Source organism: Corvus hawaiiensis, chromosome 8 (genome assembly GCF_020740725.1).
Source record: "Corvus hawaiiensis isolate bCorHaw1 chromosome 8, bCorHaw1.pri.cur, whole genome shotgun sequence".
Classification (NCBI taxonomy): domain Eukaryota; kingdom Metazoa; phylum Chordata; class Aves; order Passeriformes; family Corvidae; genus Corvus; species Corvus hawaiiensis.
In genome coordinates, this window is record NC_063220.1 from 30396087 (window position 1) to 30412404 (window position 16318).

The window sequence follows — 16318 nt, forward strand, 5'->3', positions numbered from 1 at the left end:
AAAAAGATCAAAGGAGACTCAAATGGTGTGTAGGAGTTTGTGGATTAGAAAAGGGTAGCAACACCACTGACCCCACACAAAAATCAACCCCTCTCCTTCAGTCTGAGCAATTCAAGTGAAATCCACAGACAAACCCAGAAGTATCAGCCCAGAATCATCACTCCTTACAGGAAGAAGTTTAGTCTTTTCCTATGGCCTGCAATACTGTGAGACTACCTAAATTTTCCAGGCAGTCATTTTCCATGTTTCACATTCCTTGCTATTGGAAATTTTCCCTTTTATTTTCTTTACTAGAGTTTAAGTTCACTACTCGTCCCATCAATTATGGATTTGGAGAATGGATCATTTCCTTCTGCATACAGAGCAAATAAATATGACATATTTCCAAAACCTGGTAAAAATATAACTGAAACTTCTTTTTTCACTGACGGTTTGTGAAGGACACTTACAATGTTTTCTTCAACTTGGCAACAGATGCAATGAGCTAAAACTCATAAACAACAAAAGTAACTACTTGAACTTACTTGTAGCATTTTTCCCATCTCTGGTAACCCATTTTTTTAATAACATGAAGCTTTGAGCAATAAGAGAATTTGGGTTTTCTACTCGGATTTGATTTATTTCATCCACAGAAAAATTCAGTTCTCTTGCCAGTTCTACAAAGACAAAAAAAGCAAACGAGAAAAGAAAAGAAACCCCAAAACACCAAAGAAAGCACAAATCTCTCAGTCGTCTTGTCAAGCTTAAAAATACTACCTTTCATAGGTCACAGAGACGCCAACCAAACTGCCTGACACAAACTTTACAGATAACAATGAACATGGCATTAAATCCCCATGCTTTAATTTCCTAAGGCATCATTTTGAATTTCCATCCTCCCTGGGAGTGATTATCACACTTATGCTCAGTAAGCCACTTAAGCATGATGAAAAAGCCCTCCCTGGAGACTGCCTCATCAATGCTAATTTATAAACTCTGTTTATTTCCCCTGATTGTTATTCCCCTGGGAGCACCCTGTGCAGCTCAGCACTGGTGCTGTCATCACCTGAGCCTGGGCAGAGCTGGCTGCTGCAGCTGTGAGCCCAGGAAGGGCAGCTCTGCCCACCAACATATGGGGCTATGGATGGGTACACAGTTAGAGAACACCTCCAACTCTGACTTGCTGGGGCACTGCTGGGCCCCCTGCAGCCAGGGCTTGGGGGAAACTGCTGTCCAGGATCCGCAGATACTCCAGAGGCAGCCCTGAGCCCGAGCAGGTAGAGCCTCTCAGCTCCTTGGGGGAACATGTTGAGAGGAGAGCCATTTAGCTATTTTCCCTGTGAGTTTCTCTTTGATTTCTTGCAAGATCAAGGAATAATTTCCCATTAGGCATCTTTGCCCAGCAATACATTGCATGTTTTGGGAAGCTGGCCTGGCTGTGAATTTGGGAGAGCCTGATGCAGTCTTGCTGCATCTTTTGGTAAAAGAATACCTAAAAACACAATAGCAGGGAGTGATTTCAGTATTAAAGCAGAAAAGCTTACCTGTCCAGCTAAGTCCTAGGTGATCAGCTACAATTGCCATCCTTATATCTGTCCGTTCACATGGACTCTGTGGACCTGTGATTTACAATTTCTCAATTAAAAAGGTTTTGCACAGAAAACCACAATACCGGATAATAGTTTGTTATAAATAATAGCTTTAATTGACTAAGTTGACAGTGCTTATATTGTTTACTAGAATGATTGTGTGACCTAATAACCTACAAAACAAAAATTTTTCACAGCTTTTAGATTTTCACCTGTGTAAAGCCAAAATGTAAAACTACATGATGTCGTGTAATGAAACCAAACATGCTGACAATCTAGCTGTTAGACTGTAGGCAAGTTGTTCAATTACTGGTGAAAACCACCAAGGCCAGATATTGCCTATTTTCTCTACTTCGACAGAACAAATTTGCTGTCACAAAAGACATCTTTCAATTTCTGAGTTACATCAATTTCTGAGTTACATGAATGTCTTTGGCATGCTTCACTAGCTTTCTACAGTACAGAATTTGTTTGAAGGAAGAAAAAAGAGAATAAGACGGCACATACAGATGACAATGACAGAATGAAAACTACAGTTAAGTCACTCCACAGGCAATCACAACAGTTCATGCACTAGGATCAACAAGTTGAAAGTTTTACAAACTAGGCTTGATCTCCACGAGGTGAGCCATGAGAGCTCCAGAAACCTGACTGCCTTCATTCTCACCAGTCCTCTTACTCCTCCTCCTCTCACTGTCGGCCTTTTCAATCTTTGATTTTATAGATGCTGCCTCTGTTCTCATGTCTCTAGCAGACTTCGGTGTAATGGAAGGCTGGTAAACTTGAGTAGCTTCTGATAAGGACGTGTTCCTTGATGTACTGTCTTCTTCATCATCAGAGACCTCTGACTGCATCTTTTTCTCTTCATCAGAAAGACGATCCACAAGCTTTAATGTCTCACCACTAATTCCCTTAAAATATTCAATAGAATGTTTACATACCTCCCTAAGCTGATTTTTCTTTACTTTAACTGTTGTCATGGTGACGGAGGTAGATCTTACCTTTACCGGTAATTTAGAAGGAAGTTGTTTTGGTTTTTCTTTCTCTACCTGCTCTTGTTTTGGCAGGGCTGGAGTTCTTCTAGCTAGATTACTCCTATGTGTATTTTTTACAGGAATCCTAGACCTTGCTTCTAGACAGAGAGAAGAATTATTTTGTTTTGCTTTGTCAGGCTTACTAGCCTCTCTCACTTTACTCCCTGTATTGCTTTGGAGATTATTTTGTGAAAAGACTTGTTTTACTGAGCTGGCCTTTACAGGAAGCTTTGATTTTCCTCTAGCCCCTACCAACTCTGTTGACTTTTGCTGCTCTCCATGTGGTTTTTGCTTATCTCTTACTCTTTGTCCTTGTGTTGTCCCTGTACCTTTTCCTGAAGTGCTTTTCGCTTGATTAGCTTTCTGGAGGGAACATTTCGGTTCCAAATGTTCTTTTAGCACTACATTACAGGTAATATCATCTGTAGGGACTGCAGATGAATCCAAATTGTTGTTGTTATTAAAATTATCTTTTGGAAAATCTGTGTTTTCTGTTTGCCTACAGCTCGTCTGGCTAGAAGCTGAACTCGCAATCACTGCTACAGTTTCATTTTCTAATCCCTGACCACTTGGCATCACAGCTTCTATCTTATCTGTCACTTCGCCAGGGCCATCTTTCTTCAGAGTCATGGTGGAAGCAGAAATTCCCATTTTAATTGGTGTGCGCAATTTGGGATCAACTTTGGAAGCGTTTACTGCTGCCGATGATTTCTCCAGTGAGTTACTACCAAGTGTTTGTTCCATGCAATCTCCACTGGCCTGGTTGCCGGGCTTATTTTCAACTGCTGTTGTTTCTACTGGTCTCTCTAGGTTTGTTTCTACAGTGCTGTCCCCTGCCTGTGGCTGTGTGATGGCAGTGACTGTACTTTTATCCCCTTCCCCCTTGTCCCCTGACTTCCCTTCAGAAGTATGCTCACCAATCTGAAAAAATTGGAGTCTTTCTTCAACAAAATCCCTCTTGCTCATGTCAATTGCACCACTGCGAGTCATCTCAAACATCTTCCCCTCATGAAATGGGAAGGGGTTGGGCTCGCTAGTTGGCGTACTCTCATCTGTTGGAGTTCTGGCTGGAGTTGTGTCAGGTGTTGTTGCTTGAGATCTGTCTTCCACTGCCAGACCAAATGCCTTAGCCTCATCATCCCTTGATTTAGTCTCAAACACTTCATCGTCACCTCGGTTATTGGACCACGGGTCAAAATCTAGACTCTTGGTGGCCACAGTTTTGAAAGGTGTTGCAAATTCTTCGTCTACTTTGTAACTGAAATACGAGTCAGGAAATACAGTCCTGTCAGGGTGTCTGCCTTCCAAAGAGAAAAACTGTGCCCCTGACTTCTTATCGCTCTTATCTCCAGCTTTGTCAGAAGATGGACCTTTTGAAGGTGTCTTGTCTTCTTCAGGGCCTACCTTGCCTTCCTCCTCAATGACTTCAAGCTTACTCTGGCTAAAGCAGCGATCAGTCTGCTTTAGAATGCCTTCTGTAGTCCATACGTCCTTTTTGGTTTCAACTGCCGGACCTGCAAGTTTAGAATCACTCTCAGTTAAACCATCATCTTCATCTTGCAAATCATAACCGTCAAGAGAGTCAATCTCTGTCGCATCAGTATCATGGGAGAATTCTGCAGTGGTTGCTATGGAACACTCTGTGACAGACTGGTCATTGTTACTCCCATTTTGCACTACATCATTCTGGGGTGAATCAAGCCCAGTGTCAAACTCATTGGGTTTCCCAGAAGTGGGATGTCCTAACTCTTTCTGTTTCTCAATCTTTTCAGGGGCTTTGGGTTTTGAGGTTTCCTTCTGGTCATCTTCCAGCTCCTTCAGTTTGAACGTGTACTTTTTAAGTGGAACAGGTTGATAGAGGGATTCATCATCACTGGAGTCACTGACATCTGCTCCCGGTGGCACAGGAGATGGTGGCTGTACTCTGATGACAGGCTCAGCCAGTTGGCATTTGTCATGTTCATCTTGCAAGTTCACTTCAGTCATCTCCATTTCACTCTCAGTGGAATAATGAGGCTTCTTTTCTGACTCGCCTTGATCTGCATCCAGTGGTGGAGGAGGAGGGAATTCAATATAGGCAACTCTGTTACCTTTGGGTCTTTTGTTAGAGTCCTTATTTATAAGATTGGGTACCACTTTGTCAATCTGTGGTTCCTCAACCTCTGCCTGTTTCACAGATGTTGACTTAGCCTCTGCTTCCTCCTCTGACTCCTCAGATACCTCGGGTATAGGGCTGGGCTTGCCTGGGATGTAAGCTATTAGGGAGTCAGGTGTTTTAGATGTAAACTCGTAACTCACTTCCTCTGAACTCGGTGTTTCTGGTGTTAAAGGGCTTTTACCAGAGCTGTCTATAAAGGACACTTGTTCTAGCGTGTCATCTTCTGGACTACCTTGTGGAGAAGGAGGTTGTTTTTGCTGTCTAGCTGTGTAAAATGTCCCCCTCGTCTCTTGTACTGTCTTACTCTCCTGACTGACAATTTTTTTAATACTTCCTTGTTGCACCTCTTTCTCATATTGCTTTCCTACCTGAACAAAACTGACATAAACAGGTAAGGTCTTAATTTCTTTTACTCCCTCAGTGCTTACTAGCGGTGCAACTTTATCCAAGTAATCACTGGCACTGGGGTCAACTACATCACTTGAAGGAAATTCCTTTCCTGGGCTACATTCTAAAGAATCTGGTGATTTGCTAGGGGATAGCTCTGCTTCCTCAGCAGGAGGACTTAGACCTACTGAGCTCTGCTGCTTGGTAACTTTTCTGATTTCTGAATGCTTTATTTTTTCATCTTCCACATAATCAATCTGTCTTTCAACTTTCTCCTGAATCACAGCTGATTGGGATACTTTAGCTGAAAGTTCATAGACACCATCAAGCATGGTTCTCTTCTCCTCAACAATTCTGACTGGAATATGGGACACAGCAATTTCTTCTTTCCTTTTGGATATTTTATCCGCCACTTCACCATTACGTTCCCCCTCCCTGACAACAAATTCTCTGTATAAAACCCTTTTTGAGGGAGATTTTACAGTCAGTTCCTTCACTTCTTCTGAATGAATTCCATTTGAGGCCACTTTGTGCTCTGTCACAGTGATAAATTCACTTTTTTGGTCAGTTTTAGATTCAGCATGATCAACGTGGTTTTCTTTTACTGTATCTGGAACCAGCACATGTGAAAGCTTTTCCTTCTGTGTTTTATGGTTAGAAGTTCCAGGACTTTCCCACGTCCTATAGATTTTTTTGTCCCAGTGTCCCTTTGTCGTTGCATCTGAGCCATATGCCAGGTCTTTGGCCCGTGGTTCTGAAAAGCATTCTGGCACGACTTTCCTCATCTCAGTTCTTTGTTTTTGTGCATCTGAATCACGAAAGTCTTCGACAGCTTTCCCTTTACCTGGAACAAGGTCTTCCTGTATTTTCACCTCTTCCTGTAAAGCTGTGCTCACATCAATGACCTCTACTTGCTTTGCGTGTTTCTCTCTTGAATAGGACTGATACACTGGTAACTTACTTTCTTGCAATTTTTTTACTGGAATTTTGGACTGACCATCCAGCTTTTTTTCTTCTTGAGTTACGTCCTTACTCCTGGGACTTATACCTTGTTCGAATTTGAGCCTAATGGAACTGAGCTTTGATTGCTTCAGCTGAAATCCAGTTTCAGGTACTCCAGTCTGCTGAGCACTTCCTTTGTGTTCCATAGTTCGTTTAGAGTCCTCTGCAGGTTGCACATACATCCTTTTTTCAGGACTGCTGGGCAAACTGGATGCTTTTCTTTCATCCACCTTGGGAAAGCACTTCCCATCATGTGCATACTGCTTCACCTTACTCCATTCATCCCCGGATGAAGGCAATTCAGAGAGCAGAACTTTCTCAGGGCTGCTGCTGGCAGAGCTCTGGCTAGAATGTATTTCCTTGCCATTTTTTTTATGCTGCTTTTTCTCTGGAGACTGTAGCTCATCATTCAACTTCTCTGTTTTATCCCGAAAAAACTGGGATACTTCAGTCAGTTTTTCTTCTGCCTCTTTAACAGTCCTGTCCACCCTGTCTTCATATATCAACTTTTCTCTACCTCTGTCTAATCTGTCCTCAGTAAAGCGCATCCACATCGCATGTTTGGGACTACTAACATCTCCAGTGTAGTGTAACACTGTCACTTTATCATAATGATCCTCCTTAGACATTTTACCTACACCATTTTCAGATACATCTTTATAGATTTTGGAGAGAATCTCTTTTTTGGGGGCAGTAGCTACTTTTTCTCTGCATCGTTTATCAGTCCCCTGTAACTCTGCACTAAGGGGTAGAGCATGGTCAGTAACTGACTCCTCAGTATCAGAATGAGACACATCTAGCTTTTCTGAAAGAAGCATTTTCTCAGCAAACCTGTAAGACTCCCCTCTTAGTTCTGACAACTCATCATCATGGTATTCTACTGAGTGCTGACTCAAAAGCTTCAGTGTTTTGTAAGAGTCATCAGACATGAGTTGAGCAGAACTAGGGCGACTGTCTTCTTCCTGGGACACAGGAGTGTTAACTCTAGAGGATTCCAGATAAGAAGGAAGTGACTCTTCGGCCGTGAGCTCCTCTTCTTCTTGCTGACCTTGTTCGTCTGAACAAGGAAAAGCATCATGTTTTTCCAACTCTTTTAAGTTAATATCTCCCCGAGGTAAGTCTTTCTGATACACATACATTTCTTTTTCTGGATGCTTTTTTGTTTCTCTAATAATGACTTCAGTAGGTTCAGCCTGATTACCTTGTTCAATATGGACCTCTATTATTCGCTCCAGTTTGGGTTTCATTTTGCTGTCCTTCTCTGCATGTTGTGGTGAAGTTTCAGCAGACTTGCTAACATCAGACGTTACTGATGATTTATGTTCAAACAGACCTGCCAGTTCTTTGGAAGGGTCACGTCCAGACTGAAAGGCTTTCATTATGTCATGAACAGACATTGTTTCCTCGATTCTTTCAGAGGTACTTTCCGTGCATGGAGGTTTATGATAAACCATCCTAGTTGTTGTAGTGATATGAGTTTCTTCTTTTACTCGGACACCTTTACTAAGGATGCACTTATGGTCATCTTCTTCACTGCTGCTGGCTTTCATTTGAAAAGCTTTAACCTTCTCTTTAATAGACCCAGAAGGTTTTTGCTCCAGCTCCATAAACGTTGGGGTAGGTTTTGAGGCCGGTAGTTCCTCTGCCTTCTGCTCTGGAATATCTTCCGAAGATGGTTCGTAGCTGCGGATGACATGAACTACTTCAGTTCTAGTTTCTGTAATGACGGGAGGGATGGGCACATCATGGAAAAGCGGTTTTGGCCCTGTGCTTTCAGCACTTTGTGGGGCAGAAGGTGTCTTTTCACTTCTCGTTTCAAAGCCACTGTCAGACAAGGGACTTTTATCTTGATCATGTTGAGAAAAGTCATCTGGAGACTCTAAAATAGTGTCTGTTCCAAAAAAGGAGTCTGCAATTTTACATAACTCCTTTTCCGATGTTGAAGGCCTCATGGAGGCTGGAGGCATTTTAAGTTTATGTTCCTGCAAAGCGATGGCTGGTTTTAAAATGCGCTTTTGTCTCTCTTCACCTTCTTTTTTCCCCTCTTCAAACTTGTACTTTATGTTTGTTAATGAACTGCTACCGATATCATTTGCTAAGTAATCAATAACTTTTGACAAGCTATAATCCTTTTCCGACATGGTTTTAGTTTTAATCTGGACCTTCTCTGGAACAGATATAGGAGGGCTTGTCAAAGCTTGCTGTCTCGCTTCATCAATCTCCTCTGTACTGAACTCTACCCAGTCATCCTCAGACAGGTGTCCTTGATCACTTTTGGATACTTTAGCCGACCCTTTACTTTCTAAACACACATCTTTTTTCAGAATCTCACTAACTTTTACTAAGTCCTCTTTTACTTTCTCAACAATTTTAAAGGGCTCTTCATCATCAATTCTACCCTCTTTTGGTATGTCAGGTTGGAACGGTTTTTCCTCTGCGACATCTGTCTGCAATATCGCAGTCATTCTTATCAGATCCTCTTTCATTTCAGCAACATCTTTCAGTATCTCCTGACTGGAGGATAAGGAAGATGGTGTGGACAATTTGAGAGCAGAGGGTGTTAAAAACAAGGATGATTTTATTGGAGATGAAGTTCGAGTAAAGGTAGGCTGTGTGCGTGCCTCTGTAGTCAACGTTTTAATAGGTGACAGTAACGCAGCGGCTGATTTTGTAAGTGAAGACGACTCTGGAAGCTTCTTTAATGCTGGTTCAGACAAAACATTGACTACAGAATATACCGGCACTGTTATTGTTGATGAAGTTACTGATGAGGTAGTTGCAGATATTGACCCAAGGGCTGTGTACAAAGCACCAGCAGGAGGAGTTCTCATTGACTGGAAAGCTGATGGTGCTGAAGACACAAATGACCTGAGTGGAGAAAATGACATTGTTGTAGCTGTTGAAAACACTCTCTCAGCCGTGTCAGCAACTGCGTTAGCAGCACAAGTTGCAGAATGTGCAGCTGCAGTGATCTTGTCTTGAAAAACAGCTGCAGCTTTGGATCCATTTATTAAGTTGGCAGAAGATGGGTATTTCAGAGGTGACACAGACCCATTAAGCAATGGTACATCTGTGTGCCCAGCTACATGTTTTGCTGGTGACGAGAGAGACGAGGCCATCATGACTTTAGTGGATGAAACAGCATCAACTGCTGACTTAGCAGGTGACACCACTGACTTTAGAGGGGACGATAAAAGTGAAGATGCTGATGTGATGACCGATTTAAGTGGCAAGCTCGAAGAGTACATGTTAATGTTGGATTTGGGGGATGCTGGAGGCGTCATGGTTATGGACGATCTCTCCAAGAGAGATCCTGCTGTCGTCACTGGAGATGTCCGAGAGGGGAATGTGGTAGTGGAGGCCAGCCCTTTGAGACCGGCAGCTTCCGTGACTGCGGGAGCTCTGACGAAAGCGCCTGAAGTAACCTGCATGTTGTAGGGAGGCTGCGAGACCACAGTTTTTATTGGCGAAGAGATTGTCCGAAACGATCTAATTGGAGATGCTACATCACTAACAGATTTAACTGAAGATGTGGTAGAAGCTCCTAACGTGGATTTGATTGGAGAAGTAGAAGAAACAGACCATATTGATTTTAATGGGGAAGCTGTAGGAGTGTTAGAGGAAGAGCTTGATAGGGAAGTGAAGCCTGATTTGGTTTGCCCAGGCACTGTAATTGGAGCTGTTGTCCATGACTGATATGGCCGTGTTGAAAAGAATGGCTTGTATGAGTAAGTAGCAGGTAGGGATCTTGTTGCTCCTGCACTCCGTTCAACTGTTTCTTAAATTGTTAAATTAAAATCAAACATAAAAATCAACAAAAATGGTTGAAAAACAGAGAGACCAGAGAAGAAAATTGGTCAGTAAATGTTGTAATATTACAAAAAGCAAGTACAATTGTTTGCATGAGTTGGGATGAAGGAGGCAAAAGAAGATTTAAAAAAGGAAAGAAAAAAATTAGGAACGAGCCATATACTGGTAACTAGTCCAAACCAAAAAGCAACTTGAAATGAAAGACAGAAAGCACATAGCAACCAAAACTGCAAACAATGGGGAACAGAAAACACACAAAAGGAATCCATAAGGTAAAAATAAAGCCACATCAAAATTTCTTCTCTTACTTCCTATTGACTTTCTGATGTGCTACTTCTGAAATATTCATATCAGCTTTATTTTGCCTGTTTAGGTATGTCTCTGCTTTGTGCAACTATTAGAATTATCCATTTAATAATTTCTATTGTTGTTCTGTTCAGATTTGAACCTATACAAAAATATAAACTTGCGTAAAATGACATTATGTAGCTCAAATCTTTTTTTAAACCACTTCAGAACTATTTCATGCAGAACCCAAAATTCCTTTAAGTGACAGGCAATTGATGTGCAAACTGTGAAGCAACTGGAATAAATTCAAATCTATATCTTCCATGCACAATTCGGATATGCTTCACACTCACAAAGCCAATAAGAGCAAGAGCTTTTCTGAGTCAATATTTAAAAAAAAAAAGAAAAAGAAGAAAGAAAGAAAGGAACATATGCATTTTTTTTTCCTCATGCAATATTCCTTTTGTTTGGTAAAAATTAAAGTAAAACTTTTCATGAAATGATTTTAAGAAGCATATGTCATAAACAAAATACGGCAAGTATGATGTATGATAGTCGTGAGCAGGCAAAGCAACTGAATCAGTTTTTATTCATGCACAAATGTCATGTCAGAACGAGCACACAGATTAATACATTTTGTAGGGTGTATTAAGAACAAATACGTAAACCTTACAAAATCATTTCACAAGAGGTCATTAAAAGAAGAGTACACTTTTTCTACAAGATGTAGTGTCTTGGTACCTTTTGAGGAGATTTCTTGTATCAGCTCAAAGACAGACCTGTTCAACTTTACAGTTCTCAAAAGGTAACATTAGAAAAGCAGTCAAAGAAAAATAGATTATGAAATAAATTCCTGGCAAGGACAAACCTGTTAAATGTTATCATCCCCCAGAACTCTCAGCTCATTCATAGGCATTTTGAACAGAATCATCATCAACCACATTTTGCATCACAGGAGGCATTGATGTCAGAAAGTATTTCTGGGAATCCCATTACACAAACATATCCTCTGATACAGCAATAACATTCAGAGAGTTGACATTGAAAGCAACTTTGAGGACTTTTTTTTTTTCTTTGAAGTTGGAATTAGAAATGGAGCTAAAATATCCAAAGAATTTATTCAACATACCTTACTCTCAAGTTACACTAATAATTTGTCAAACCTGCTTGATCTGTCTTATAGACAGATGGTAATTCACAGTGAAAGAAGTTCAACAAGGCCAACACTGAACTGTTAAAGCACACACACTCCTACAAAATAGTGAGTATTCAGTGCACCACAGGTCCATTTCCTGCAAGGACAAATGTGCTGGTCCTATAGGAGCCAATCCAAGCCCAGAAGTCAGTGTGGATGGCTGGTGATACTGCATAAGAACATTTATGTTGAAGAGAGCTTGAGTACTAGGCCTGACTGGCACAGACTAATCAAGAAATGCCCACTTTTCCTCACTACATTATTTTTAAGTACAAATATACTTCTTCCTTCCCACCTGAAAAAAACCCCATAGTGTACTTCATTAAATGTACTAGATTTTATTATGGAGATTTAATTAGCAGTAGCTGCTAACATTCACCAAAAGTTCATACAGTCTCGAGTTCAAGAAACAAACCCCAAAATGATTCTGAAAAGAACTAATAACTTGTTCAGCAGTTAGTGTTAGGACGTATCTTTACAGGAACCCCACTGCACTGTGATGTCTGTCACAACTGACCAGTGAGGCAAGCAAACCCACAGGCTGCTTTCCTAACTTCTTTTTTGCCTGTCAAATCACAGATTCAGAGACATTTAAGATGCTGCTTCTGTGCTCCTTTTTGCAGTTGAAGAGCTAAAAAATCTGTCTGCCAGTTTTTTGCAAATGAGACTTAATGGACCTCTGGTGAATAAATAAGACTTTTTTTTCCCCCCCAGTGAGGGCCGAAAAATTTATTGTGAGCGATATACACAGTCATCAACCTTCTTTCCAGCAGCTTCATTTTCCCTCTCTCTCAGTTCCCATCAAGCCTGTGACAATACCTTAACAGTCCATCAAGATGTCTCAGCAGATCTGATAGCTTCTTCAGATGTTATATGCTTGAAGTCTTCTTCCCGGCCTGAGAAGTGTAATATATTCTGGATCACATCTGATCCAAAGAAGCCACAGATCTTATAGGATAAATAAGCAGCAGCCATCCAGTGGGAACTCCCAAGACCCGATGAAGTTTGTCTATGGATTTTATGGAATTATATCAAAGGGTCTGTTGCGGGGTAGCAACTGAGGAGTCAAAAGGGGGAAAAAAAAAAAAAGGCAAGAAAAAGCCTGGAAATGGGGAACAGTAGCAGTTGACCTCAGAGAGGAGAAGTGAGGAAGAAAAGCTAAGCCAAATACATTATTGTATTTAACTGGGAAGGAAAGGAATGCCACAGGTCTGGTCAAGGGGAACACAAGTTTAAAAGGAAGCAATGTGTGGTGGCAGGGAATAAAAAGCATCTGCAGGTAACAGAGGAAAAAGGGAAGGGGAGGAGAAAGAAGAGGGAAAATATAAAATATGAGAGAGTCTATTTTGGCTAAGCATCTAAACATTTAAGCGCTTATCTGAGCCGCTTTCTGAACTTTTTGTGTAACATTCCCTTCTACAGCACCTCTCTCTAATGTTCCAAAGCGGAGAGGAAGAGACTTTTTGAAAGCAATTTGCAACCCTCCTTACTCTGGAGCTACAAGGCATTTTAAAAACTGTTATATTTTAACTTAACTAACATACATCATTTGCCAGTCAGGATTCTTCAAGCTCTCACAACACAAGAGTTCACAGACCATCCAAGAGTTTTGTTTCAGACAGCTTTTTTTTTCTTTTTTCTTTTTTTTTTTCCCAGAGTGACACCAAATACAACGTTTATAGAAAAAATGTCTCTTCTTATGAAAAATCACATCTATATGGTTTAGTACTTTGGTAAGAGCAACTCACTCATTCCAGGCTCAGTCAGATAGCTGTAGCGCTTACGTAAAGCAAGGGAGACGAAGTTCTGGCGCCGGTCAGCTTTCTCCGTCTGCAACAAAACACAGCAGGATTTAGGGCCTTGGGCATCACTGCCCCCATCTGAACAGACCAGTCCTCAAACCTCAGCAGGATGGGCCGCTTTTCATGGCACACAACCCCACAGGGGAGAATGGGTGCTTCCATTCAGCTTCAGGATGGCATGCTGAAGCCGAATTTGGCCAAGCAGGCAGGGAGGGGGCAGAGCTGGTCTCTGCTCCTGTGTGATGAGTGTCAGGCACTGCCGAGCAGGGAGCGTGGCTGCACAGAAACTGCTGTGGGTGACCACCCTTCCAGAGCAAGCAGGGAAGGGACTGCAGCCCTAAGAGTGAGCCCTCAGGTTCATTCCTCTGCTTAGGACGTAGAAGAGCTTAGGTAGCAGAAGCAGCTCATTATCCTTCCTTAAAGCATCATGATACTGTATTATCCCATTATCATCTAATAAACTGCTTCGCACTACTAGAAATGGTGTGATACTGTTCATTCTCAGTAAAACAAACCACCTTTGGCTAGAAAGAGGAGGTCAACACAAAAGACTACAGGTACAGACATAAAACATTCGTAAGAGTGCAACTTAGACCGATTGAGTATTTTGCCCCAGATTAGTTTGTCCCAAAAGCACATACACCACAATGTACAACTGGCTTTAAAGTGAATACATTAAAGACAAAAAAAGGCATGGGAGGGGATTTTTTAATATGCACAAAATGCAAAGATGTGGATTAGAAAGCAGACTACTCTTGTTAGCTAATAAATAGCCTCGTAAGTCGCTGCGTTCAGTGGCGTAGCTGCTGGTGCGGTGTCTTAAATATTAACAGTCCTTCAGAGATCACCTCACTTCAATATGTGGCTAAAAATATGGTTTGTTTAGAAAGAAAACTATTGTTATAGCTATATAATAGCTCACCAGGAACAAATGCTGTGGAGATCAAGTGATGTTTTTGCTATTATTATTTTTTTAACATGTAAGGAATGTTTTGGTTTGAATTGTTTGGGGGTTTTTTTTAAGCTATTCTAACCAGCAGGTGACAACTGCTATTTATTTGCCACCAGGAAGAGAAAAAAAGAAATTGCTTCTAGGTAAATTGGAAACATCTATGTAGTTTCTTTTATAAGATGATCTCATCTGTAACTACCTCTAATGAGTAAAACCCACTCAATTTTCTGACAATCTAATGTTGCGGTTTCCATGAAACAGAGGATTTTTAAGCCGCAAATATCTGAGCTTTATTTGAAAATAGATTTGAACACAGTATTTAGAAATTGCTCTTGGCTGGTTTACTTTTTTAGAAAGAATCCAGTTTATTTACAGAGGTAAGACACTAAAGGCCACTATGGTGGCCTCAACAGTACACTTTTCCTTCTCAGAAATACAAGTTACCATAGCAGTGTCAGTGTTACTCCAAGAGGTAAAATCTTATCCACTAAACTCTTCTTGATTTTGCCAAATTTGACTTGGTCTGATATTCATAAATATATTCTTTTTCAGAAGAAAATCAGTTAAATTTTAAACTGCTTTTATTCAATGTTTGATTTAATTTCATAATAAATAATCACGGGTTTTTCCACATTTGTGCACTTCTACTGTTTTACAACAGACTGTGAGGAGTCGAGGATATTTATATTTTTCTGTAGGTATCATTTCAACGCCACAGTTAAAAATAGCTGTTTGTTTTTTTCTATAACACACTACTTTTCTTCACTAAATCTGAAGGAAATAAAAACAGAAGACAGTGTTTATATTACCTCATCATCTTGATCTGACTCTGTTTCCTTTTGGTCCCAAGATGCATTGCAGAGACAAGGAATATTATAATGGACAGCAGGGAAAAGAATATCAGGATATGAAAAGGACCAAATTGGGAGCACAAAATGCAAGCTGATTTATAAGGCAAAGCAAATCCAAAATGTCAACACAAAAGAAAAAAAATAATCTTACATCCAATGCAAATAAACACGTGACATTACTGAAAGCATAAACCTATGACTTGCAGGCTGAAGCATGAGCTGTAAACAGAATCGTAAAAATTACAGGAACTCGACACCACAGTAACAAGAGACTTTAAAAGCGTTCTACATACAAGAAACCAATAAAACATACATTTTAAAAGCCTTTATCATATTCCAAAGCATTCTCATTACTGACAATTCACAGGGTTTCTTTATGACTAGCCGGAAAGAAAAAGAAAAAAGAGAGACAAAAACTAAAGGAACAAAAATAAATCCAACCCAACCCTAAGGAAAATGTTTACTTTTCCTAACAAATACCTTTTTGTGTGCTGGCAGAGTGATATTCAAGTTGCAAACAGCTGTTTGTGGCAGTCCTTTTGTAGTCTTTGGTTCTTTCAAAAATGATAATCGACCACAGGGTTCCTGGCTGGTGTCTCTTACCTAGGAAATAAATTTTGCAACATTGTAGTAATATGGAGTAATTCAGAGGCCTACAGGAGGTTTCTGGAATGTGTCTCAGAATTTCCTTCTACAAGGAGCTTTCCAGGGTGTAAAGACCAATAATACCGAGCTGGAGCTCAGCCTGAAGTGCGGAAGGAGAAAATGCGTCACTGTGAAAAAGTTACGTCAGCCTAAAGCTCTCTGATGGCAAATCCATGCAAGACAAGGTGCTGAGTCCAACCTGACAGTTTCGTACTGGGATATTACTGCCAGGCACTGTCTGCTCACCTGCATTTTATTCCGCCATGTTTTGCTCTTGTGTTTACCAAAAAGCTTTACAACCTCTTCAGCACAGCAGCTGTGACAAGGCTAAGGAAAGCAGGCACCCATTCCTGGCCATTTAGAGATGAGCAGTCTGCACACACCTTCTGAAGGCTGCTCTGCAGTACAGTACATTACTGAATGGATCTCCTGTGCTTAATCCCTCAGAAACTGTGATCTACTGGCAGTATATCAGGGCTCCAATTTGAGATATGGTTTTAGTAAAAGGTTGTGAATCCTATCACGGGTATTCTGTTCCCAGATCTGCCAGCAGTTCTGCTGTGGCCTCAAGCAAAGCACCCTCTCCGTGTAATTCACGTATTAAAAACCTACACTTACATCCCAGG

At 40.9% G+C, this 16318-nt stretch overlaps 1 protein-coding gene across 33 annotated transcripts in view; it reads right to left on the reverse strand.

The window, feature by feature from the left end:
• ANK3 (ankyrin 3) overlaps positions 1-16318 on the reverse strand; it is a 347313-nt gene that overhangs the window by 24770 nt on the left and 306225 nt on the right. For 14 of the 33 annotated variants that reach the window (XM_048311307.1, XM_048311290.1, XM_048311287.1 and 11 more), the window contains 6 exons: positions 15528-15650; positions 15006-15032; positions 13191-13272; positions 3520-9927; positions 1524-1598; positions 525-656 (listed from right to left, as the gene is read on the reverse strand). In XM_048311307.1, coding sequence (XP_048167264.1) covers positions 525-656; positions 1524-1598; positions 3520-9927; positions 13191-13272; positions 15006-15032; positions 15528-15650 — 6847 coding nt within the window. Of the gene's footprint in view, positions 1-524; positions 657-1523; positions 1599-2235; positions 9928-13190; positions 13273-15005; positions 15033-15527; positions 15651-16318 lie in introns of all 33 variants that reach the window. The other 19 variants (XM_048311273.1, XM_048311276.1, XM_048311277.1 and 16 more) reach the window with 10 other exon arrangements.